The 24,394-nt window shown below is 52.7% G+C and overlaps 2 protein-coding genes across 2 annotated transcripts; both read right to left on the bottom strand.

The window, feature by feature from the left end:
- Positions 1–6,742: 6,742 nt before the first annotated feature.
- On the bottom strand, positions 6,743–7,675 carry LOC132334562 (olfactory receptor 14J1-like). Its single transcript, XM_059860666.1, has one exon. The coding sequence runs from the start codon at positions 7,673–7,675 to the stop codon at positions 6,743–6,745; it is 933 nt and encodes a 310-aa protein (XP_059716649.1).
- A 15,117-nt stretch (positions 7,676–22,792) lies between these two features.
- LOC132334667 (olfactory receptor 14C36-like) lies at positions 22,793–23,707 on the bottom strand. Its single transcript, XM_059860756.1, has one exon. The coding sequence runs from the start codon at positions 23,705–23,707 to the stop codon at positions 22,793–22,795; it is 915 nt and encodes a 304-aa protein (XP_059716739.1).
- Positions 23,708–24,394: the final 687 nt, after the last annotated feature.

Raw genomic sequence — 24,394 nt, 5'->3', positions numbered from 1 at the left:
TCTTCCTATGGGCTTGTCTTCTTTGGGTGTTTTGAACAAATGGGAATGAGCCTTTCTCACTGAATTTCTCAACTGAAGAGCTGAAGAAAGAAGAGGCCTCTGGAAAACTAAAATTCATCACCAACCTCCAAGGTACTGAGGATCCATCCTCATCAGAACAGCAATGAACAGAAATGGGCACAGCTTTGTAGCTGCCCCAGCTTTGGGATGGGCCCTGGGCCTGGAGCAGGAGCAGCTCTGGAGGGCCCCAAGGCCGGGGCTCTTGTGCTGCCCTGGGCAGATGGGATGGCAGCAGGGGCTGCAGAGCTCTCAGGATCTCCTGCAGAGGAGAGCAGGGCACCCAGGGAGCCTCCTTTCCCTTGGCCAGGCACGTTCCCCCATGGTGGGGCTGAGTCCTGTGGGAGCTGCAGCTGCTGCTGTGCCCTTGCCAGGGGCTGAGGCCGTGGGGCAGTGCCCAGAGCAGCCTGGCCTGAGCAGAGCTGTGGGGCCAGAGCCGGCTGGGCTGGGCTGGGGAGAGGCCCTTGGTGCTGCCCAGAGCTCAGGGCAGCTGGGAGAGCTTGCATGGAGCAGGGCTGGGCTCCGAGAGCCTGGCCCAGAAACCATCAGTGTCCATCTCAGCCTGGCTGAGCGTGCAGGGGCCAAGAAGAGCAGCCCAGGGTCTGCAAGTTCTCTGTGTGGGAGCTGAGCTTGTGAGCCCTTGAGCCCTGCCAAGTGCTGGGGCTGCACCTCCAGCTCCAGAGGAGATGGGACAGATGGGAGCAGAGACAAATCATTCCTGCTGCATTCTTTCTTGTTTTTGCTCATACAGGTGACCAGGATCCATATGTAGAGGAGGTGTTTTGTGTCAGATAACACTGGTAGAGTGAGAAGAATAATGCTATGTAGCTGAAAATAATATTTCAAGCATAATACACAATGAGGAAAAAAGACACATATGATCAGAAGAGCATCTGAGTTTTTTGGAGGATGAGAGACTCATTGATGTTCCAGCAGTCAAACCTGTACAAATACTTTCCTCAGGACTGCCTTGAGATAAGAGGTGACCACCAGAGGCCAAGGCCAGCCGGAGCTCTCTGTCCTGGCAGCTTTTGTCTGGGAGAAACCCTTGCATACAGGGAATTTTTCAGGGGGAGTATCAAATTTGGCCGTGGGCAAATGAAAAGATGGATAGTTCTTTTTCCATCGGAGGGAAAGCACAGAGCCCCCGTGCTCCAGGGGCTGATGAGAGGCAGCCATCAGCATGCCAGGATCAGCTGGACCTGTTAGGTGGGCTCTGGGAGGCCAAACCAGCCAGATCTGTTCCATATCCCCTTGGTTCCACAAGGCCCTGCAGGGTCACAATGTTCTCCTTGCTTCTGCAGTGTCACAATGGCCCCGTGCTTCCATGAAGTCCTGCAGGGTCACAGTGGCCCTTTGGTTCCATGGGGCCACACAGTGTCACCATGGTCTCCATGATTCCATGGGGCCTTGCAATTCCACAAGAGAAGTCCATTGTTGTGTTTTTTACAAAATGCTGTAGTATTTCTCTTAGCATTTCTACATTAATAGCTATCTTTCTTTTGAAATACAAAGACTTGCAAGAGGCTTTTTCCCTTGGCATTTAAATAAAAACAAGTGGTTACCCTGACCTGTGTGTCCAGGATTCTTCCTGAGCCCTTCTCTGTCCCTGCAGGGGCAGTGCCTGCGAGCAGAGGTGGAGGGAAGAGACTCCCAGCACAGCAGCACAGACAGGGACAATGGCCCTGGCTCTTCCCACATCTGCCCTGCCCAACTCCAGCCTCTCCTTCCCATCCCTGCTGTGGCTGTAAGGCCGGAGTGCTCTGACAGCTTGGTCACTGTCCTGCAGTGTGTCCCTGCTGTGGCCACAGGCAGGGACAGGCCATGGGCACTGCTGGGACACAGCTGGGCTCCAGCACAGCAGCTCCATCAGCCAAGGGCATCTCCTGAGGCAGGGCAGGGAGGCTTTGCTCTCCTCCAGAGCTGCTGTCAGCAGTGTGCCCCAGGAATGCCCTGGCACAGCAAAGCCCAGTGCCTGGGGCAGAGGGGAGTGTGCAGGGGGGGCTGACAGCAGTGTCCTGGCACAGCCAGAGCTCCTGGCATGGACCTGAGGGAGCAGCAGAGCAGGGCCTGGGCTGTGTCTTTGTTCTGGGGACAGCCTGGGAAGGTGCCCCAGGGCAATTGTCCCACACCGGCCCCTGCAACCACCATTGCCAGCACTGGCCTCTCCCCACCTGCAGGAGGTTGTTTGTCCCTGCACGGAGGGACACCAAGTGACCAGGCCAGCTGGCCATGTCTGCTCTGTACTGAGGAGATCTCAGCAGTGCATCGTGTGTGTGTGGGGAGATGAACCCCAGTGAGCACAGACACCATCAGCAGCACCCGGGTGTGGCACAATTCCAGTGGCACAAACAGTGCCTTGAGGCCACTTCACTCTGAGAGTAACGTCCTGTGGGAAACCACCTGAATTCTTTGCTGGGTTGTGGTGAGGATTGCATAGAGAGAAATATCCAGGGCAGGGAGGCTTCAGGAAAAATGCTCAGGGCAGCCATGGACTGCACAGAGAGACACTGGATAGAGTGAGGGTCTGTGGGGAGAAATCAGAGCCGCCTCCCTTTTGAACCACCCCAAGGACCTGGACAGGGCTGTGCTGTGTTCTGGGCACTGACCGGGAACTGAGGGATGTGGAAAAGGCCTTTGGTGTCAGCAATGTTGAGAAGGCTGGGCAGTGTCCCTGTGGGACCTCTCTCAAACCCCTTGGAAAGGCCAGAGCCATGCCAGAGGGTCCTGGGCCCTTGGGAAGGGCAGACATGGGACCAGTCTGCAAACAGGGCAGGGAGGGGGACTGGGAGAGCCACAGCCTGGTCAGGCTCAGCGGGGAAGGGGATGTGGCAAATCCTCCTGCAGCCATTCCAGGCACTGGCAGGACAGGGCAGGGACTGCAGAACCCCCGTGGGAGGGAAAAGAAGGGGATGTTGTGTGCCCAGACTTCAGCCAGGCCAGGGACAGGGTCTGCTGTGCTCTCCTCAGAGCCAGACTGGAGAGAGCTGGGCTGAAGGAGTGGAACATGGGGTGGGTGGGAATTTGGCTCAGCAGTGAGGGTCAAATGTCATCCATGGTACAGAGTCCTCTTGGCAGCCATGCCCTGGTGACAGCCCTCAGTGACCAGCCCTTGACCACCACTGTGGAATATTTCTATTATGTCTACAACGGCATGAAATGCACTTTCAATTCCTTTGTGGATGCTGCCAAATTGCAGGGAGTCTCTGATTGAACTCATCTGGTTAATGGTGACTGCAAAACGTAATTGGGCAAAATGACTGGGTTGGGTAAATTTGTCTTGCCATCAGGCGCCAAGCAAGGCACAAGAAAGGGCAGAAAAACCTTATGCATCAGAAGAAAGGCAGTTTAATAGAGAAAAACCCAAACCCAACCAAAAAAAAACCCCAACTAAACACAATCAAAAAAACCAAAGCACCACCCACCCACAACAACACAAAAACCCCACAAACAAACCAACCATAAAATAAAAAGGCCACAAACAGAAGTAAAGCAAATCCACAGGAAATTTCCTATCAGCAGAAAATGTTTGACCACCTTGTGGCAGGGGAATATTCTGTATGTGTAGGTGCTGTTTTGAAAGAAAAATGTCTTAAAAAAGAAATGAATCCCCTACACCCCTTGCCCCCCACTTCTCTCAGGTGATTGCTGATCATGGTGTGACATGGAATGGAACATCCCTTGGGTCAGTCCAGCTCAGCTGTCCCATCCCTGTTCCCAGGAACACTTGCCCACCCCAGGCCCATGGGTTGGGGGGTTGCAGACGCCTCATGCGGGGCGAGCACTGAGACAAGGACAGGAGAAGAGAACAACATTTACTCTTGTCAAGGACAGCAGAACAGAACAGCACAGCCTTGGAGAAACTGATTAAGGATGTACCTCTGGCAAACAGAAGTCACACAAAATGCAAGCAGGATGCAAGCTCAGCTCTTCTAGGCTGACAAAACAGAAGTTATGGAAAACAATAATACTGCTCTTACTCAAAAGGGGGGGTTGAAGAACAGCCACCTAAAAAGGACACTGGATGTTGAGGAAAAAACCTAAAGAACCATGTAAGGATTTGTGATAAGGGGTGCAACTATGTCAATAAACTCAAAGGAATAGGGGATGGTTAATGGATACATAATCAGTGTGTGTGATAAAAACTGTTCATTTAATGCTTAATGCACTCGAATGGAGGAAGGATGGCCCAAGTGACCACCACGTTGTAATAAAGAATACCTGCTGGCAAATACTCAAAACTCTGTTCAGAAGTTTGTATCCAGCAGATTTCAGTATCAGTGGTGTCCTTGACTCCATTATGCCCCACAGTTTCACAATGGCCCCTTGGTTCCATGAGGCCCTGCTGTATAACAATGGACCCTTGGTTCCCTTGGGTTCTGTTCTGTCAAAATGGCCTCCTTGGTTCTGCAGTGCCACAAAGCTCTCCTTGGTTCCACAGGGCCTTGGTGTGTCACAACAGCCCCTTGGTTCCATGAACTGCCAGAGTGTCACCCTGGTCTCTTGGATCTGCAGTGTCACAATGGACAATTGGTCACAAGCAGCCCTGCTGTGTCACCATGAATATTTGGTTCCATGGGACCCCACAGTGTCACAACATCCCCTTGGTTCCACGAGGTTCCACAGCATCACCATGGTCTCCTTGGATCCGCAGTATCTCCATGGACCATTGGTTCCATCTGTCCCTGCTGTGTCACAGTGGTTCCTTGGTTCCATGAAGCCCCACTGTATCACAATGGAATCTTGGTCCCGCGAGGTTCTGTACTGTCACAATGGTCTCCTTGGTTATGGACTGTAACAATGGACTGTAGCCATGATATTTTCTGAAAATCCTTTCCTTAGGATTTTTCCTCCTGAGAAGCTGAGAGGCCTCAGGAACAAAATGTAAACAATGATTATCTGCTTCAGTGGAATGCAACAGGTGGATTTGTGACTGGTCTCATGTGGTTGTTTCCAATTAATGGCCAATCGCAGTCCAGCTGTCCAGACTGTCTCGGTCAGAGACAAGCCTTTGTTATTCATTCCTTTTCTATTCTTAGCTAAGCCTTCTGGTGAAATCCTTTCTTCTATTCTTTTAGTATAGCTTTTAACATAATATATATCATAAAATAATAAATCAAGCCTTCTGAAACATGGAGTCAACTTTCTCGTCTCTTCCCTCATCCTAAGACCCCTGCGAACACGGTCACAAATGGTGACCCCGAGGAAAGAACCATCACAAATGGTGACCCCGAGTGAGTGAAGAAACCACCACAATTGGACCCCGAGTGGTGAAAAATTTGCACAATTTGCTGACCCTGAGTGAAGAACAATTCCTCATTTGGTGAGACCCCAGAGGAGCATTGCTACATTTGGGTAAACCCCGAGTGTGTGGCATTGATGGTCACTACACAAGTGACTGCAGAAGTGGCTTCTAGCCAGGAGCTGGAGGGCTGAAGACCCTGATTCAGACAGAGTTTACAGCCAAGGCTGACCACAGAGGAACCTTTTGAAAAGTCTCCCGGACAAGATGTCCAGAAGTCTTCACAGCACAGAGCAGCCTGCTGGAGCCCAGAGGACACTGTCAGCATATAGTATAGTATAGTATAGTATAGTATAGTATAGTTTATTATAATATAGTATTATAAAGTAATAATTTAGCCTTCTGAGAACATGAAGTCAGATGCATCATTCCTGCCTTCACCAGGTCTCCCTGAAAATACAATACAAAAAAACCGAACCAAAGTCCCATTTGTCTCTCAGTCCTGGCACAGAAATTTTTAGGGATCTCCCCATCAGGGGATCCATGGGGCGTTTTCCACAGTTGTCCACAATGGGTCAGAGCTCAAGGCACAGCTTCTCTGAGCAGGCCATACTTCCAGAGGAGAGACCCTGGATCAATATCAATCACAGAATGCTGCAATCACCTCTGCTCGAAAGAGAACAGCAATAAAATACACCCTTTAAAACAGGAATTAGAAGCCTTTTAATATCTTAACATATGATCTGCATGAGGGGATTGAGTCCAGCATCAGCAAATCTGCAGATGACACCAAGCTGGGCATGAGTGTGGATCTGCTGGAAGGTAGGAGGGCTCTGCAGAGGGACCTGGACAGGCTGGATCCAGGGCCCAAATCCTACAAGGTGAGGTTGAACAAGACCAAGGGCTGGGTCCTGCACTTTGGCCACAACAACCCCTGCAGTGCTACAGGCTGGGGACAGAGTGGCTGGACAGTGGCCAGGCAGAAAGGGACCTGGGGGCACTGATGGACAGCAGGCTGGACATGAGCCAGCAGTGTGCCCAGGTGGGCAAGAAGGCCAGTGGCTCCAGGCCTGGATCAGGAATGGTGTGGCCAGCAGGAGCCGAGCTGCTGTGCTGCCCCTAACCTGCCCCCAGCTCTGCACACAGACGTTGCTGCTGCAGCTCCATAGAAGGCAATAAAAGGGGAATTGCCAGGAATAACTTGGCTGGGAGATGCTTTAGGTCACTTAAAACCACTGAGGGCACAGCTCCTCATGGGCACACTCTGGGGCCACAGCAAAGGTGGAGAGAAACAAAATTAAAAAGGGCACAAGCAAATGCATTTCTTTTGGACAATATTAAAAACCTAAGACATAGGAAAGAAAAGAACAAATCAAATACAAAACCCAAGTATTATCAAAGACAAAATGTATTACAAGTGACTTGCAGAAACTGGTCAGCAGCTTAGTGTTTCTGAAATTGTCCACTCATCAGTCTCCACACTGCAGCCTTGAGCTCCTGGTTCCTCAGGCTGTAGATGAGGGGGTTCAGGGCTGGAGGCACCACCGAGTACAGAACTGACACTGACAGATCCAGGGATGGGGAGGAGACGGAGGGGGGCTTCAGGTGAGCAAACATGATAGTGCTGAGGAACAGGGAGACCACGGCCAGGTGAGGGAGGCAGGTGGAAAAGGCTTTGTGCCGTCCCTGCTCAGAGGGGATCCTCAGCACAGCCCTGAAGATCTGCACATAGGAGAAAACAATGAACACAAAACAACTAAAATATAGAAGAGCACTAAGCACAATGAGCCCAAGTTCCCTGAGTTTGGAGTGTGAGCAGGAGAGCTTGAGGATGTGTGGGATTTCACAGAAGAACTGGCCCAGGGCATTGCCCTGGCACAGGGGCAGGGAAAATGTATTGGCTGTGTGCAGCAGAGCATTGAGAAAGGCACTGGCCCAGGCAGCTGCTGCCATGTGGGCACAAGCTCTGCTGCCCAGGAGGGTCCCGTAGTGCAGGGGTTTGCAGATGGACACATAGCGGTCGTAGCACATGACAGTGAGAAGTGCAAAATCTGCTGACATGAAAAAGGAAAAGAAAAACACCTGTGCAGCACATCCTGAGTAGGAGATGGTCCTGGTGTCCCAGAGGGAATTGTGCATGGCTTTGGGGACAGTGGTGCAGATGGAGCCCAGGTCGCTGAGGGCCAGGTTGAGCAGGAAGAAGAACATGGGCGTGTGCAGGTGGTGGCCGCAGGCTACGGCGCTGATGATGAGGCCGTTGCCCAGGAGGGCAGCCAGGGAGATGCCCAGCAAGAGGCAGAAGTGCAGGAGCTGCAGCTGCCGCGTGTCTGCCAATGCCAGCAGGAGGAAGTGGCTGATGGAGCTGCTGTTGGACATTTGCTGTGTCTGCACATTTCAACCTACAAAAGGAGCAAAGAAAGGGCAATGGAGGGGAGATTTCTCACAGAAAAGTCAAAGCCCTTTCTCACAGACCCTTTCCTGCCACCAAACACCTCCCCTGTCTATGTCTAGGGGAACTTCCTTCACCTTGGTTGCTGGAACCCTGATTGCTGCTGGCCAATGTTGTGTGAGGAGCTTGGCCTGCAGGACAGCTGGGAGTCAGCCCTGGCCCCCAGTCAGTGCAGGGGAACAGTGAGGGCAGGGGCCAGTCCTGGTGTTGGGACATGGATAAAGAATGTTCCACTAAGGCAGAAGAGCTGCCTGGGTGAAGGGATGGGTATTGCAGGAGGCAGAATGAGAGATTCTGCTGCAATGTGAAAGAACAGAGAGTCCAGAGAGGCAGGAGGATTGTCTGAGGCTTAGTGCTGACTGAGGGGAGCTGCTCTGTCCAGGTGACCTTTTCCAGCTCCCCTGGACTTGCACCTTTCTGAAATCCACTCCTGTGCTACTCTGGAAAGGTAGGAGACACAGCTGGGAGCAGAGGGATCCCTGGCACACAAAGTGACTCCTGCCTTTCCCATAGTCAGGAGAGTGGGCCCATTGCCAGCCCCCAGGCTGCCCTGCCCAGAGCTCCCCGGGCACAGGGAGCTGGGACACCCCATTGCTGTGCTCAGCCTGCACAGGAGGAGCCCAAGGGCTGGGCCTGACCCTGCAGCTGGAACTGCCATTCCAGAGAGCCCCTCAGCACTGCCAGGAGCACCTGGGCAAGGCAAGGAGAGGGAGAGAGCCGGGCCTGAGGAAAAGCCTTTCCCTGCCCAGCCCTGCCCAGCCCCTGCCAGGCAGCAGCAGGGCAGGACAGTGGCCCTCAGGCCCTGGTCAGCAGGGAATGGGCACATGGCCAGAGAGATGCCCTTCATCTCTTGAGCTGCTCTGCTTGCCCAGGAGGGACTGATGGCCCCGAGCCCCCGGGCTGAGGGCTGTGCTGGCTGGGAGGGGACACAAGAGCTGTGCTGCTCAGGGCAGTGTCTGCCCTGCAGGGCAGGGCCAGCAGGTGCCACATCTGCCCTGCAGCAGGGCTTCCCTCAGCACTGCCTCCCTCCCTCCCTGCCCACGGCTCTGCTGCTGGAGCTGTCCCAGCCCGAGCTGCTCCTGTGGCCCCGGGCTCCTTCCCTGCCAGAGCTGCCAGAGCCCAGCCCAGCCCCTGGGCCAGCCCTGCCCTGCAGCTGCTCGGGGCTGCAGGGATGAAAGAACAGCTCCCCCAGCCTGGGCACCATGGAAAGGTTATGCTGGATGGATCTGGAGGCTGGGCAGGTGCAGGCACTTGCTGAGGTCCCCAGGAATCCTCAGTGTGGTGGTTTAAGAGTCTCAGCCCCTTCTCTGCCCTGCACAGATGAGTTTCCATTGCCGCCAAACTGAGCCAGGGAAAAGTGGGAGCACAGATTCAGAAAAGCTGAGACCCAAGCTGTCACCGACATGTTCTATAAAAAATCCTTTCCTTAGGATTTTTCCCTCATGAGAAGCTGAGAGGCCTCAAGAAAAAAATGCAAACAATTCTTATCTGCTGCTGTGGAAAGCAACAGGTGGATTTGTGATTGGTCTCGTCTGGTTGTTTCTAATTATTAGCCAATCACAGTCCACGTGCCCAGATTGTCTCGGTCAGACACAAGCCTTTGTTCTTCATTCCTTTTCTATTCTTAGCTAAGCCTTCAGATGAAATCCTTTCTTCTATTCTTTTAGTATAGTTTTAATATATTACATATCATAAAATAATAAACCAAGCCTTCTGAAACATAGAGTCAAGATTCTCGTCTCTTCCCTCATCCTAAGACCCCTGTGAACAATGCATCACCAAGCAGGAAACTCCTGCCCTGAATGTGCTCATGAAAAGTCCCCTCAGAAATGAGCTGGGCATGAGCTGGAGCTCTGAGCAGCCCTGGCCCACACAGCACCCTCTCCACAGCAGCAGGACCTGCCCTGGCAGGAGTCACTCCTTGCACCCACAGCTGCCCTCCACCATCCATGTGGAGCTGCCAGGCAGGCTGAGAGCTGCCCCTGGCAGGTGGCACATGGCCTGGGCTGGCCAAGAGCCCTGAGGGCTGCAGGACCTGCTCTGCAGGACAGCCCTGGGCAGCCCTGGCTGCAGCCCCAGCTTCACCCCCTGCAGCCATCCCTGGCAGCAGGAGCTGTCCTGCCCTGTCCCTCTGACAGTGCCCAGGGCAGCCCTGCTCTGCAGCACATCCTCCCCCAAAGCAGAAACAGCAGCAGAGCCATCCTTACAGTCACATCAGTCCTGTCCTGGGTCAGCTTCAGGAGATCCCCGCACCCAGAGACTGTGTCAAAAGTGCTGAAGATTTATCCATGAATGACTCAGAATTGTCCTTCCAGCTGCTTTGAGCCTCTGTCTGCTTCACTGCTGACAGGTACTTGCAGGCAGTGCCCTCAGCCCTGCTGGGCTGGGAGAGGACCTGCTCCTCAGGAGAAATGTCTTTTTAAAGCTCTTGTTTTCCCACGAGCTGTCTCTGTGCCAGGAGCCTGGCCCAGCTCAGCAGCACAGACACAGCATAAGGACTTTAATGACCCTCTCAGGGATTTGGTGTTGTTTACATCAGACTCAGTCCCTGAGAGTGTCTTCAAAAAACTTCTCAACAACTCAAAGTTAAATTTAAACTCCAAAGTTTCGTTAAGTTTAATAAGTCCCTCTGAAAAAGTGTCCCCAGGTTCCAGTTAGAGCAGAACACTGGAGGCAGTGATGCCAGCTGGGGACAAACAAGGCAAAGGTGTCTCTGGGGCTGAGCAAAGCTGGATGTGTTCCAGGAATGCAAAGGGCCAAGGCCTGAGCCCCAGCCCCTGGCCAGGCAGATCCTGTCCCTCCCTCCTTGCTCAGGGCTCTTCCCGGGATGGGCACTGGCATGTGGGGATGTGCAGTGCCAAGGGCAGGAGCATGGGGCGGCCCCTGCCAGGCTGCTGAGCAGGGACAAGGAGGCCATGAGGCCCCAGGCCTGCAAGGGTCACTTGTCTCCTGCTCCTGGCTCAGGCCCAGGCCCAGCAGCCATGGCCAAAGTGCTGCCCAAGTTGGCTCTGTCAGGGCCTGGCAGCTGCTGCCCATGCCTGTGCCCTGTGCAGCCCAGGCTGTGCTACGGTGTCCCTGCCCTGCGCCTCTGTCCCTGCAGGCTGTGCTCATCCCCCGGCTGCCCCACCTGGCTGGCCCCTTCCTTAGCTGACAGCTCTGCCTCCTGCCTGCCTCTGCCTGCCCACACAAAGCCTTGGGTTGATACCAAAAGGGTAATTCCATTTTTACCCTCTCTGTGAACTTTCACACAGGAACAAAGCATGCAGGGGCTACTTTCCCAGCAAGGATGGTTGGAAGAGAAGAAGAAGACATCTGGCTCAAGGCTGCAGGGATAGAGAAAACAAGCACTGAATCTGGGAACTTGGGGTGGTGTCTTGGCTTGGAAAGACAGGTGCCTGCTAAAGAAGGCAGGAGCCTCCCCTGAACTGGAGAATGAAAACCCCCCCCAACCATTCTTATTACTATGAATTTTAAATTAAGGGGCTCTCAGGCAAAAAAATATGGGAGCAGGAAATAACAGTTCTTTAATAGGGAAGGAAAAAAAGATAAAAGGATAAAAGAAAACAATGCAATACACTAGAACAACACTGACAGAGTCAGAACCCATCCTGACACCCTGTTGGTCAGGGTGTTGGTAGCAGTCCAATTGGAAAAGTGGCTGCAGTCCTCCTGAAGTGTCAGGTGTGGTTCTGTTGGAGCAGGGGGGGTCCTGTAGAAAAAGGGTGTATTCTTCCTCTGCAGATCCGTGGAAGTAGAAGCAGCTGCTGTTCCTTTTGAGAATCCAGTGGGAAGCTGTTCTGGTGTGTCAGAACCTCCAGATTATATCTGGGTAGCAATGCTTGGCTCCTCCCTCTGGGCAGAGCATTTTACAATGGGAAGTTATAGCTCTTATCAGCCATGCAGTGACATTCAATAGCCTGTTATCAGCACATGTCCTGGGGTGACTGTTATCCCCATTCGTGTGTGTGTAATTTATGCTGGATATTATGTTCTGTGCCTTTAAGACTGTCAGAGTGAAAGTTTTGTTTTGGGCCTCTTATCAGCCACTCGGCGGGACATACAGATAGCACCAGTACATACTGCTGCTTTTTTGCTTTTTGCCCTGCTTTTTGCCTTTGCTCTTGCTTCTGCTTCGCTTCTGCTTTGCTTGCTCTTGCTTTTTTCCTTCTTCTCATTAGTTAATTTAGCTAAACAGTCCAAATTCCTTCCTGGATTGTTTCTCCTCTCCTGTTTGGACCTGCCGAACCTGCTCCGGACTGGGACCTGGGAAACACCGAGAGAGAGTTTGCATCTTGTGGGTGCAGCAGCTGCCCCAGTGCCAGAGGGACAGATAACAGCGACCACCCCCAGGAAAGACTTTCTGAATTTGTCATCTTTTTCAGAGCAGTGAAAGAGCGGTGTCATCCGGTATTGTTCATTTTGGGTGTTGGGGGTGCTGTGCTTGTCAAATAAACAGGTTCTTTCCACTTCTCTCCGAGGAATTCTTCCCGAACTGGTTGTGGGGAGGGGCCGTGTGGGTTTGTTTTTTGGAGAAGCCCTTTTTGGGAATTCTCTCCCAAATTTGCCCTAAACCAGGACAGTGTGTCAGAACCTCCAGACTATATCTGGGTAGCAATGCTTGGCTCCTCCCTCTGGGTGGAGCATCTCACAATGGGATGTTATAGTTCTTATCAGCCTTGCAGTGACATTCAATAGCCTGTTACCAGCACATGTCCCCTGCCAAGGGAGGAGTGATTATGATCACTCAGGGTGAGAGATAGGAAGAATTCCCCACTTGACACCAGACAACTGCCATACAGATGGTAGTAGAATATATCTTGCCTTGCAATCTGGAACAGGTGGGTTTTATGGAAATGAGTAAATTATAATTCACATTTAGTGACTGTATATAAGCAACACACTGGTAGAGTCACGTGTCCATGTAAGGTTAGAAGTTATCCCATGTTGGACCTTAGGCCTGAATAAGTGATGCTTTCTTACACACCAAATTAGTGTTAAGGTGTCTTATTCTGATATTTTGGACATTTGGTGACAGCAGAGGCTCACAGAACCAAGGAGTCAGCTGTGACACTGTGGAACCCCATGGAACCAAAAGTCCATTGTATCAGAGCAAGGCCTCATGGAACCAAGGAGACCATTGCTGGCAGTGTGGAAGCTCATGGAGCCATGAGGTCATTGTGACAGTGTGGGGCTGCATGGAACCAACGGTCCATTGGGACACTGCAGAACCTTCTGGAATCAAGGGAATTGTTTTATGCTCTGGAACCTCATGGAACAAAGGATCCATGGTGACACTGCAGTGCTCAGACCATTGGTGACAGTGTGAGAGCTCCTGGAACCAAAAGTCCATTGTGAAACAGCAAGGCCTTCTGGAACCAAGGGTCCGTTGTGGCTCTGCAGGGCTTCCCAGAACCAAGGAGACCATTTGGACACTGTGGGGGCTCATGGAACCACCTGGCACTGTGACACAGCGGGGCCACATGGAGCCAAGGGGCCACTGAGACCCTGAGGAACCTCTTGGAACCAAAGGTCCATTGTTCCACTGCGGGGCCCTGTGGAACCAATGGGACCATGGTGACACCGTGGTGCTCCATGGAACCAAAGGGCCATCATGGTTCTGCTTTGCCTCCTGGAGCCAAGGGGCCACTAGGACCCTGCAGGGCCTGGTGGAACTAAAGCAGCCTTGTGACACTGCGGGGCTCTTGGAACCAAGGGTCCATTGGGAGATTGCAGGGCCTGATGGAACCATGGAGACCATTATGGCCCTTCAGAACCCATTAGAACCAAGGGGCCATTGTGACACTGCAGGGCCTCGTGGAATCAAGGGGACCCCAGCGACACTGTGGGGCTCCATGGGACAGAGGGGCCATTGTGACACCATGGAACCAAGGAGACCATTGCTCTGCTATGGGACATGATGGAACCAAGGAGGCCATTGTGACACAGCAAGGCCTCGTGGAACCATGGAGACCATCATGGACCTTCAGAACCCATGGGAGCCAAGGGGCCGTTGTTATACTGCAGGGCCTTGTGGAATCAAGGGGACCCCAGTGACACTGTGGGGTTCCATGGGACAGAGGGGCCATTCTGACACCATCGAACCAAGGTGGCCATTGTGACACAGCCAGGCCTCATGGAACCATGGAGACCATCATGGACCTTCAGAACCCATTGGAACCAAGGGGCCATTGTGACACTGCAGGGCCTTGTGGAATCAAGGGGACCACAGTTACACAGTGACTGTGGCCTAGTGACTGTGGGGCTCCATGACACAAAGGGGACATTCTGACACTGCAGAACCAAGGAGGCCATTGTGACACATGGGGCCTCATGGAACCAAGGGCACCACAGGAACACTGTGGGGCTCCAATAGACCAAGGGGGGATTCTTATAGTGCAGTATCAATGAGACCATTGGGACACTACAGGGCATCATGGAACCACAGGTGACATTGTGACACAGCATAGCTCATGAAACCATGGAGGCCATTTTCACACTTGGAGGCCTTGTGAAACCAAAGGGCCATTGTGGCACTTTGTGTCCCCATGGAACCAAGGAGTCCATTGTGACACTATGAGGCCCTGTTGGGCCAAAGGGCAATTGTGGCACTGTGTGGCACCAGGGAACCAAGGGACCATTGTGACACTGCAGGGCCCCATGGAACTAAGGATTCATGGATCAATGTGGGACTCATGGAACCAAAGGTCCATTGTGACATTGCAAGGCCTCATGGAACTAAGGGGGGACAATTGTGACGCTGTGGGGCCCCATGGAACCACGGGGCCAGTGTGACACAGCTGGGCCTCATGCAGCCAAGGGGCCACTGTGATCCTGAGAAGCCCAGAAGAACCAAGGTGGCATTTTGACACTCTGCAGCTGTGGAGACCCTGAGAGGCATTCCCTGGGTTAGGGAGACACAAGAAGCTTCCCTCAAAAGCTGTTTGACCCCATTGGCTCCTTCCCCTTGTCCTATGTCCCTCAGCCACTCCCTCCATATTCCCCCCTTGGCCCCCATCTTTGTACTGCCCCAATGGCACTGATCAGCCCCCACCTCTGGAGATACAGGAACCTGGACTCCCCCCAGGAGCCCTGCCTTGTGACCCGGAACATCTCACCGCACGGCTGAGTTAAACATCTGTGGATACCATGCAAAGCCCCTTTTTGCTTCCCTACCCTGGCCTTTATTAGCAGCTATTTCAGCTGCAACAATGGTCCATTATGGCAGTGTGGACCCAAGGACACCATGGTGACACTATAGGAAATCATGGATCCAAGGGGCCATTGTGACACTGGAGAACTTCATGGAACCCAGGGTCCATTGTGACACAGCAGGGCCTAATTGGAACAAAGGAACCATTGCTGACAGTACAGAAACTCATGGATCCAAGGGGCCGTGGTGACACAGCAGGGCCACAAGGAACCCAGGAGATCAGTGACATTTAGGGACCTCATGGAACCAGGGTCAATTATGACACTGCAGAAACAAGGAGACCATTGTTGGTGCTATGGAAGCTCATGGAACCAAGCAGCCATTGTGACACTCCAGGGCCTCGTTGAACCAGGCAGAGCATTGTGACACCACAGAACCTCATGGCACTAAGGGTTTATTGGGACACAGCAGGGCCCATGGAGCCAATTGTCCATTGTGACAATGTGGATCCGAGGAGACCATGGTGACACCATGGCAGCTCATGGAGCCATGGTTCCATTGTGACTCAGCAAGGCCTTGAGGAACCAGAGACCATTGTGACATCATGGAACCTCGTGGAACCAAGGGATACATTGTCACAGTCCAGAACCAAGGAGACCATTGTGACAGTACAGAACCTCACGGGACCAAGATTCCATTGTTATGCAGTGGGGCTTCATGGAACCAAGGAACCACTGTGACACAGCAGGGACAGATGGAACCAATGGTCCATGGAGATACTGCGGATCCAAGGAGACCATGGTGATGCTGTGGAACCTCGTGGAACCAAGGGGTCGTTGTGACACTGTGGGGTCCCATGGAACCAAATATTCATGGTGACACAGCAGGGCTGCTTGTGACCAATTGTCCATTGTGACACTGCAGATCCAGAGACCAGGGTGACACTCTGGCAGTTCATGGAACCAAGGGGCTGTTGTGACACACCAAGGCCCTGTGGAACCAAGGAGAGCATTGTGGCACTGCAGAACCAAGGAGGCCATTTTGACAGTACAGAACCCAAGGGAACCAAGGGTCCATTGTTATACAGCAGGGCCTCATGGAACCAAGGGGCCATTGTGAAACTGTGGGGCATAATGGAGTCAAGGACACCACTGATACTGAAATCTGCTGGATACAAATTTCTGAACAGAGTTTTGAGTATTTGAAAGCAGGTATTCTTTATTACAGCATGGTGGTCACTTGGGCCATCCTTCCTCCATTCGGGTGCACTGAGCATTAAATGACCAGAGTTTTTATCACACACACTGATTATGTATCCATTAGTTATCCCCACTTCATTTAAGTTTCTTTGACATAGTTGCACCCCATATCACAAGCTTTTTATGGGTCTTTGGGGTCTGTATTCAACATCCAGTGTCTTTTTTAGGTGGCTGTTTTTCAATCTCCCTTTTGAGTAAGGGCAGTATTATTGTTTTGCATAACTTCTGTTTTGTCAGCCTTGCCGAGGTGAGCTGGTATCCTGCTTGCATTTTGTGTCACTTCTGTTTGCCAGAGGTACATCCTTAATCAGTTTCTCCAAGGCTGTGCTGTTCTGTTCTGCTGTCCTTGACAAGAGTAAATGTTGTTCTGTTCTCCTGTCCTTGTCTCAGTGCTCATCCCGCATGAGGCGTCTGCAACCCCCCAACCCGTGGGCCTGGGGTGGGCAGGTGTTCCTGGGGAACAGGGATGGGACAGCTGGGCTGGACTGACCCAAGGGATGTTCCATTCCATGTCACACCATGATAAGCAATCAACTGAGATAAGTGGGGGAAGAAGGGGGGATAAGGGAAGTAATTTCTTTTTTGAGATGTTTTTCCTTCAAAACAGCACCTACACATACAGAATCCTCTCCTGCCACAAGGTGGTCAAACATTTTCTGCTGGATTTGCTTTTTTTCTGTTTGTGACCTTATCTTTTTGCAGTTAGTTTTTTTAATGGGGTTTTTGTGTTGTTGAGTGTGGATCTGGCTGTGGGTTTTTTTGATTGGATTTGGTTAGGGTTTTTTTTTTTTTTTTGATTGGGTTTGGGTTTTTCCCTTTTGTACTGCCTTTCCTCTGATGCATAAATTTTTTCTGCCCTTTCTTGTGGATTGCTTGGCACCTGATGGCAAGACAAATTTACCCAACCGAGTCATTTTGCCGAATTATGTTTTGCAGTCACCATTAACCAGATGAGTTCAATCAGAGACTCCCTGCAATTTGGCAGCATCCACAAAGGAATTGAAAGTGCATTTCATGCCATTGTAGAGACAATAGAAATATTCCACAGTGGTGGTCAAGGGCTGGTGACTGAGGGATGTCACCAGGGCATGGCTGCCAAGAGGACTCTGTACCATGGATGACATTTGACCCTCATTGTTCAGCCAAATTCCCACCCACCCCATGTTCCACTCCTTCAGCCCAGCTCTCTCCAGTCTGGCTCTGAGGAGAGCACAGCAGACCGTGTCACAGGCCTGGCTGAAGTCTGGGCACACAACATCCCCTTCTTTTCCCTCCCACAGGGGTTCTGCAGTCCCTGCCCTGTCCTGCCAGTGCCTGGAATGGCTGCAGGAGGATTTGCCACATCCCCTTCCCTGCTGAGCCTGACCAGGCTGTGGCTCTCCCAGTCCCCCTGCCTGCCCTGTTTGCAGACTGGTTCCATGTCTGCCCTTCCCAAGGGCCCAGGACCCTCTGGCATGGCTCTGGCCTTTCCAAGGGGTCTGAGAGAGGTCCCACAGGGACACTGCCCAGCCTTCTCAACATTGCTGACACCAAAGGCCTTTTCCACATCCCTCAGTTCCCGGTCAGTGCCCAGAACACAGCACAGCCCTGTCCAGGTCCTCGGGGTAGTTCAAAAGGGAGGCAGCTGTGATTTCTCCCCACAGACCCTCACTCTATCCAGTGTCTCTCTGTGCAGTCCGTGGCTGCCCTGAGCATTTCCCCTAGAGCCTCCCTACTTGGGATATTTCTCTCTATGCAATCCTCACCACAACCCAGCAAAGAATTCAGGTGTTTTCCCAGAGGACGTTACTCTCAGAGTGAAGTGGCCTCAAGGCACTGTTTGTGCCACTGGAATTGTGCCATCCCCGGGTGCTGCTGATGGTGTCTGTGCTCACTGGGGTTCATCTCCCCACACACACACGATGCACTGCTGAGATCTCCTCAGTACAGAGCAGACATGGCCAGCTGGCCTGGTCACTTGGTGTCCCTCTGTGCAGGTACAAACCACCTCCTGCAGGTGGGGAGAGGCCAGTGCTGGCAATGGTGGTTGCAGGGGCCGGTGTGGGACAATTGCCCTGGGGCACCTTCCCAGGCTGTCCCCAGAACAAAGACACAGCCCAGGCCCTGCTCTGCTGCTCCCTCAGGTCCATGCCAGGAGCTCTGGCTGTGCCAGGACACTGTTGTCAGTCCCCCTGCACACTCCCCTCTGCCCCAGGCACTGGGCTTTGCTGTGCCAGGGCATTCCTGGGGCACACTGCTGACAGCAGCTCTGGAGGAGAGCAAAGCCTCCCTGCCCTGCCTCAGGAGATGCCCTTGGCTGATGGAGCTGCTGTGCTGGAGCCCAGCTGTGTCCCAGCAGTGCCCATGGCCTGTCCCTGCCTGTGGCCACAGCAGGGACACGCAGCAGGACAGTGACCAAGCTGCCAGAGCACTCCGGCCTTACAGCCACAGCAGGGATGGGAAGGAGAGGCTGGAGTTGGGCAGGGCAGATGTGGGAAGAGCCAGGGCCATTGTCCCTGTCTGTGCTGCTGTGCTGGGAGTCTCTTCCCTCCACCTCTTCTCACAGGCACGGCCCCTGCAGGGACAGAGAAGGGCTCAGGAAGTATCCTGGACACACAGGTCAGGGTAACCACTTGTTTTTATTTAAATGCCAAGGGAAAAAGCCTCTTGCAAGTCTTTGTATTTCAAAAGAAAGATAGCTATTAATGTAGAAATGCTAAGAGAAATACTACAGCATTTTGTAAAAAACACAACAATGGACTTCTCTTGTGGAATTGCAAGGCCCCATGGAATCATGGAGACCATGGTGACACTGTGTGGCCCCATGGAACCAAAGGGCCACCGTGACCCTGCAGGGCCTCATGGAAGCACGGGGCCATTGCGACACTGCAGAAGCAAGGAGAACATTGTGACGCTGCAGGGCCTTGTGGAACCAAGGGGATATGGATCAGATCTGGCTGGTTTGGCCTCCCAGAGCCCACCTGACAGGTCCAGCTGATCCTGGCATGCTGATGGCTGCCTCTCATCAGCCCCTGGAGCACTGGGGCTCTGTGCTTTCCCTCCGATGGAAAAAGAACTATCCATCTTTTCATTTGCGCACGGCCAAATTTGATACTCCCCCTGAAAAATTCCCTATATGCAAGGGTTTCTCCCAGACAAAAGCTGCCAGGACAGAGAGCTCCGGCTGGCCTTGGCCTCTGGTGGTCACCTCTTATCTCAAGGCAGTCCTGAGGAAAGTGTTTGCACAGGTTTGACTGCTGGAACATCAATGAGTCTCTCATCCTCTGAAAAACTCAGATGCTCTTCTGATCATATGTGTCTTTTTTCCTCATTGTGTATTATGCTTGAAATAATATTTTCAGCTACATAGCATTATTTTCCTCACTCTACCAGAGTTATCTGTCACAAAACACCTCCTCTACATATGGATCCAGGTCACCTGTATGAGCAAAAACAAGAAAGAATGCAGCAGGAATGATTTGTCTCTGCTCCCATCTGTCCCATCTCCTCTGGAGCTGGAGGTGCAGCCCCAGCACTTGGCAGGGCTCAAGGGCTCACAGGCTCAGCTCCCACACAGAGAACTTGCAGACCCTGGGCTGCTCTTCTTGGCCCCTGCACGCTCAGCCAGGCTGAGATGGACACTGATGGTTTCTGGGCCAGGCTCTCAGAGCCCAGCCCAGCTCCCTGCAAGCTCTCCCAGCTGCCCTGAGCTCTGGGCAGCACCAAGGGCCTCTCCCCAGCCCAGCCCAGCCGGCTCTGGCCCCACAGCTCTGCTCAGGCCAGGCTGCTCTGGGCACTGCCCCACGGCCTCAGCCCCTGGCAAGGGCACAGCAGCAGCTGCAGCTCCCACAGGACTCAGCCCCACCATGGGGGAACGTGCCTGGCCAAGGCAAAGGAGGCTCCCTGGGTGCCCTGCTCTCCTCTGCAGGAGATCCTGAGAGCTCTGCAGCCCCTGCTGCCATCCCACCTGCCCAGGGCAGCACAAGAGCCCCTGCCTTGGGGCCCTCCAGAGCTGCTCCTGCTCCAGGCCAAGGGCCCATCCCAAAGCTGGGGCATCTACAAAGCTGTGCCCATTTCTATTGATTCCTGCTCTGATGGGGATGGATCCTCAGTACCTTGGAGGTTGGTGATGAATTTTAGTTTTCCAGAGGCCTCTTCTTTCTTCAGCTCTTCACTTGAGAAATTCAGTGAGAAAGGCTCATTCCCATTTGTTCAAAACACCCAAAGAAGACAAGCCCATGGGAAGAATTCAAGTCTTCAATTCTTCTGTGGTTAATTAGAAAGATTTCAGAAATGTATGCAAATGAACATATTAGATTGAAAACAATAAAGAGAGAATTATTTTGTGCTGTTTAGTTCAGGTTAGTTTTCTTTTTTTATATAGCTATCAGCAATTCCCAGTTGATATTGACCCCCAGCACCTCCTAATGCATTCTGAACAGATATGAAAATCAAGACCCTTCGTGGCTGACAATCAATCAGACTTTGTCCCTACCCCCACCCTACCATTTCCCCCATCCAACCCCTGGAACTCCTATGGATCAGGAATGGTGTGGCCAGCAGGAGCAGGGCAGTGATTCTTCCCCTGCACTCGGCACTGGTGAGGCCACACCTCGAGTGCTGTGTCCAGTTCTGGGCCCCCAATTAGGAAGGCCATGGAGCGGCTGGAGCATGTCCAGAGAAGGGCAACAAGGCTGGGGAGGGATCTAGAATACAAGTCTTGTGAGAAGCAGCTGAGGGAGTGGGGTTGTTTGTCCTGGAGAAGAGGAGGCTCAGGGGAGACCTCATCACTCTCTACAACTCCCTGACAGGAGGGTGCAGCCAGGGGGGGTTGGGCTCTTCTCCCAGGGAACAGTGACAGGACAAGAGGACACAGCCTTAAGCTGTGCCATGGGAGGTTTAGGCTGGACATTAGGAACAGGTTCTTCACAGAAAGGGTGAATGGGCAGAAGAATGGGCTGCCCGGGGAGATGGTGGAGTCACCGTGCCTGCAGGTGTTTAAGCAAAGACTGGATGTGGCACTCGGTGCCATGGTTGGGGTGACAAGGAGGTTTTGGGGCACAGGTTGGACGTGGTGATTTCCAAGGTCTTTTCCAACCTGGTTAATTCTGTGATTCTGTGATGATTGTAACACTGCAGGGCCCTGGGGAAGCAAGGGGCCACTGTGACACTGCAGGGCCCCATGGAACTAAGAGGATCACAGTGACACTCTGTGCTGAAGGCACCATAGAACCAAGGCCCCATTGTGACACTGTGGGGCTGGATGGAAGCGAGGAGTCCAGTGTGACACTCTGGATCCTCGCGGAACCATGGAAGTCACTGTGACACTGGAGGGCCTTGTTGATCCAAGGGGCCATTGTGGCACTCCGGAACCAAGGAGAGCCTTGTGAGACCCTGGGGCCCAACAGAACCAAGGGACCATTGTGACACTGCAGGGACTTGTGGAACTAAGGAAACAATTGTGACACTCTGGTGCCCCATGGAACCAAGGGTCTCTTGTGACACTGCAGGATCTTGTGTAAGCAGGGTGACACTGCACCACCAGGGAATCCATTGGGGCACTCTGGGGCCCCATGGAACCAAGGGACCACTGAGACACTGTGTGACCTTGTGGAACCATGGAGACCAGTGTGACACTGCAGGACCTTGTGAAATGATGGAGCCATTGTGACACTGCAGGGCCCCATGGAAATAAGGGGCCAGTGTTGCTCTGCAGGGACTCATGGAATGAAGGAAACATGTTTGATACCGTGGTGCCCCTTGTGACTGAGAGGCCCCTGTGACACCTTGGAACCAAGGAGAGCATTGTTGTACTGTGAGACCTCATGGGACCAAGGGACAGTGTGACACTGCAGGGCTCAAGGATCCCAGGGACTTTGTGACACCAAAGGGGTCTCATGGAACAAAGGAGCCGTTGTAACTCTATGCAGCCTCCTGGAATAATGGAGACCATTGTGACACTGTAGGGCCTCACAGAACTGTGGTGACCAAGTTGGCTGCAAGTGTGATTCTGCTGGAGGGTAGGAGGGCTCTGCAGAGGCACCTGGACAGGCTGCATCCAGGGCCAAATCCAATGAGGTCAGGTTTAACAAGACCAAGTGCTGGGTCCTGCACTTTGGCCACAACAACCCCTGCAGTGCCACAGGCTGGGGACAGCAGGCTGGACAGTGGCCAGGCAGAAAGGGACCTGGGGGCACTGATGGACAGCAGGCTGGACATGAGGCAGCAGTGTGCCCAGGTGGGCAAGAAGGCCCATGGCTCCAGGCCTGGATCAGGAATGGTGTGGCCAGCAGGAGCAGAGCAGCTGTGCAACCCCTGATCTGTCCCCAGCTCTGCACACAGACGTTGCTGCTGCAGCTCCAGAGAAGGGAACAAAAGGAGCATCTCCAGTGAAAACTTTGCCTGGAGATCCTTTAGTTTGTTTAAAGACATTGAGAGCAGAGCTCCTCCTTGACACAGTCTGGGACTATACTAAAGGTGGACAGAAACAAAATGACAAATGGAAGAAACAGTGGCATTTCTTTGTGGACAATATTAAAAACCTACAACAAAGGTAAAAAAAACCACCACAACCAAAAAAATAAGAACTATCAAAGATAACCCAAATTACAAGTGACTTGCAGAGACTGGCCAGCAGTTTAATGTTCCTGAAATCGTCAAATCATCAGTCTCCACACTGCAGCCCTGAGCTCCTGAATCCTCAGGCTGTAGATGAGGGGGTTCAGGGCTGGAGGCACCACTGCGTAAAGAAATGACACCAACAGATCCAGGGCAGGGGAGGAGATGGAGGGGGGCTTCAGGTAGGCAAAGGCTGCAGTGCTGAGGAACAGGGAGACCACAGCCAGGTGAGGGAGGCAGGTGGAAAAGGCTTTGTGCCGTCCCTGCTCAGAGGGGATCCTCAGCACAGTCCTGAAGATCTGCACATAGGAGAAAACAATGAAGACAAAACAGCCAAATGCTAAAGAGGTAGTGAAAACAGAAACTCCAAGTTCCCTGAGGTAGGATTTGGAGCAGGAGAGCTTGAGGATCTGTGGGATTTCACAGAAGAACTGGCCCAGGGCATTGCCCTGGCACAGGGGCAGGGAAAATGTATTGGCTGTGTGCAGCAGAGCATTGAGAAAGGCACTGGCCCAGGCAGCTGCTGCCATGTGGGCACAAGCTCTGCTGCCCAGGAGGGTCCCGTAGTGCAGGGGTTTGCAGATGGACACATAGCGGTCGTAGCACATGATGGTCAGCAGGGAAAATTCTGCTGAAATGAAAAAGACAAAGAGAAATAGCTGTGCAGCACATCCTGAGTAGGAGATGGTCCTGGTGTCCCAGAGGGAATTGTGCATGGCTTTGGGGACAGTGGTGCAGATGGAGCCCAGGTCGCTGAGGGCCAGGTTGAGCAGGAAGAAGAACATGGGCGTGTGCAGGTGGTGGCCGCAGGCTACGGCGCTGATGATGAGGCCGTTGCCCAGGAGGGCAGCCAGGGAGATGCCCAGCAAGAGGCAGAAGTGCAGGAGCTGCAGCTGCCACGTGTCTGCCAGTGCCAGCAGGAGGAAGTGGCTGATGGAGCTGCTGTTGGACATTTCTTCACTCTGGGCATTGTGAGCTGCTCACAGACAACACTGACAAATTGGACAAAGTACCTTGAGTTAATCCTATATTGTTTTCTTACACAATCACTCAAAATTGCTTCTCTTCCTTTCCCTTTAATTTCATTTTCCTTTTTTTTTTTTTTTTTTTTTTTGAGTTTAGGTTTGGGCTCCTAAGTAACTGTCTGTTTTTTAGAGGGGACAGAAGTCCGGTTGTTAGCATTGCTCTCAGCCTGAACACTGGGGACGCCAGAGGAAAACAGGGCTCCCACAGCAGCCAGACCTGCTGTTCCCACACAGGTGCCCTTTGCTCATTTCACCTCCATCGAGTACATGATGAACAAATTTAAAACTACACTTAAACGAATGTGGCCTTTTTAAAGACTCCAGTTTACAAATCAATCTCTCCAAACTCTTCGCTCTTTGCCTGTGCAGCTGGACATGGAGGGATGCCAAGCATTGGTCTGGCTCTCTGCTGCCTGGAGTTGTGCCTACTGGGAGCTGTTTCTCTCTATCCAAGCCTTGTCCCTGCCAGTGCTGCCAGAGCCCAGCCCAGCCCCGGGAGCTCAGCTCTGCCCTGCAGACCCCTCCCAGCACAGGGCACTGCCCAGGGCCATCTCCCTGGCAGCAGGGCCTTAAAGGCAGGGAAGGCAAACAGAGATGCTGCAAGCCAAGGTGCTG

Source organism: Haemorhous mexicanus, chromosome 16 (assembly GCF_027477595.1).
Source record: "Haemorhous mexicanus isolate bHaeMex1 chromosome 16, bHaeMex1.pri, whole genome shotgun sequence".
NCBI classification, from domain to species: Eukaryota; Metazoa; Chordata; class Aves; order Passeriformes; family Fringillidae; genus Haemorhous; species Haemorhous mexicanus.
This window is presented reverse-complemented; position numbering and strand designations above follow the sequence as displayed.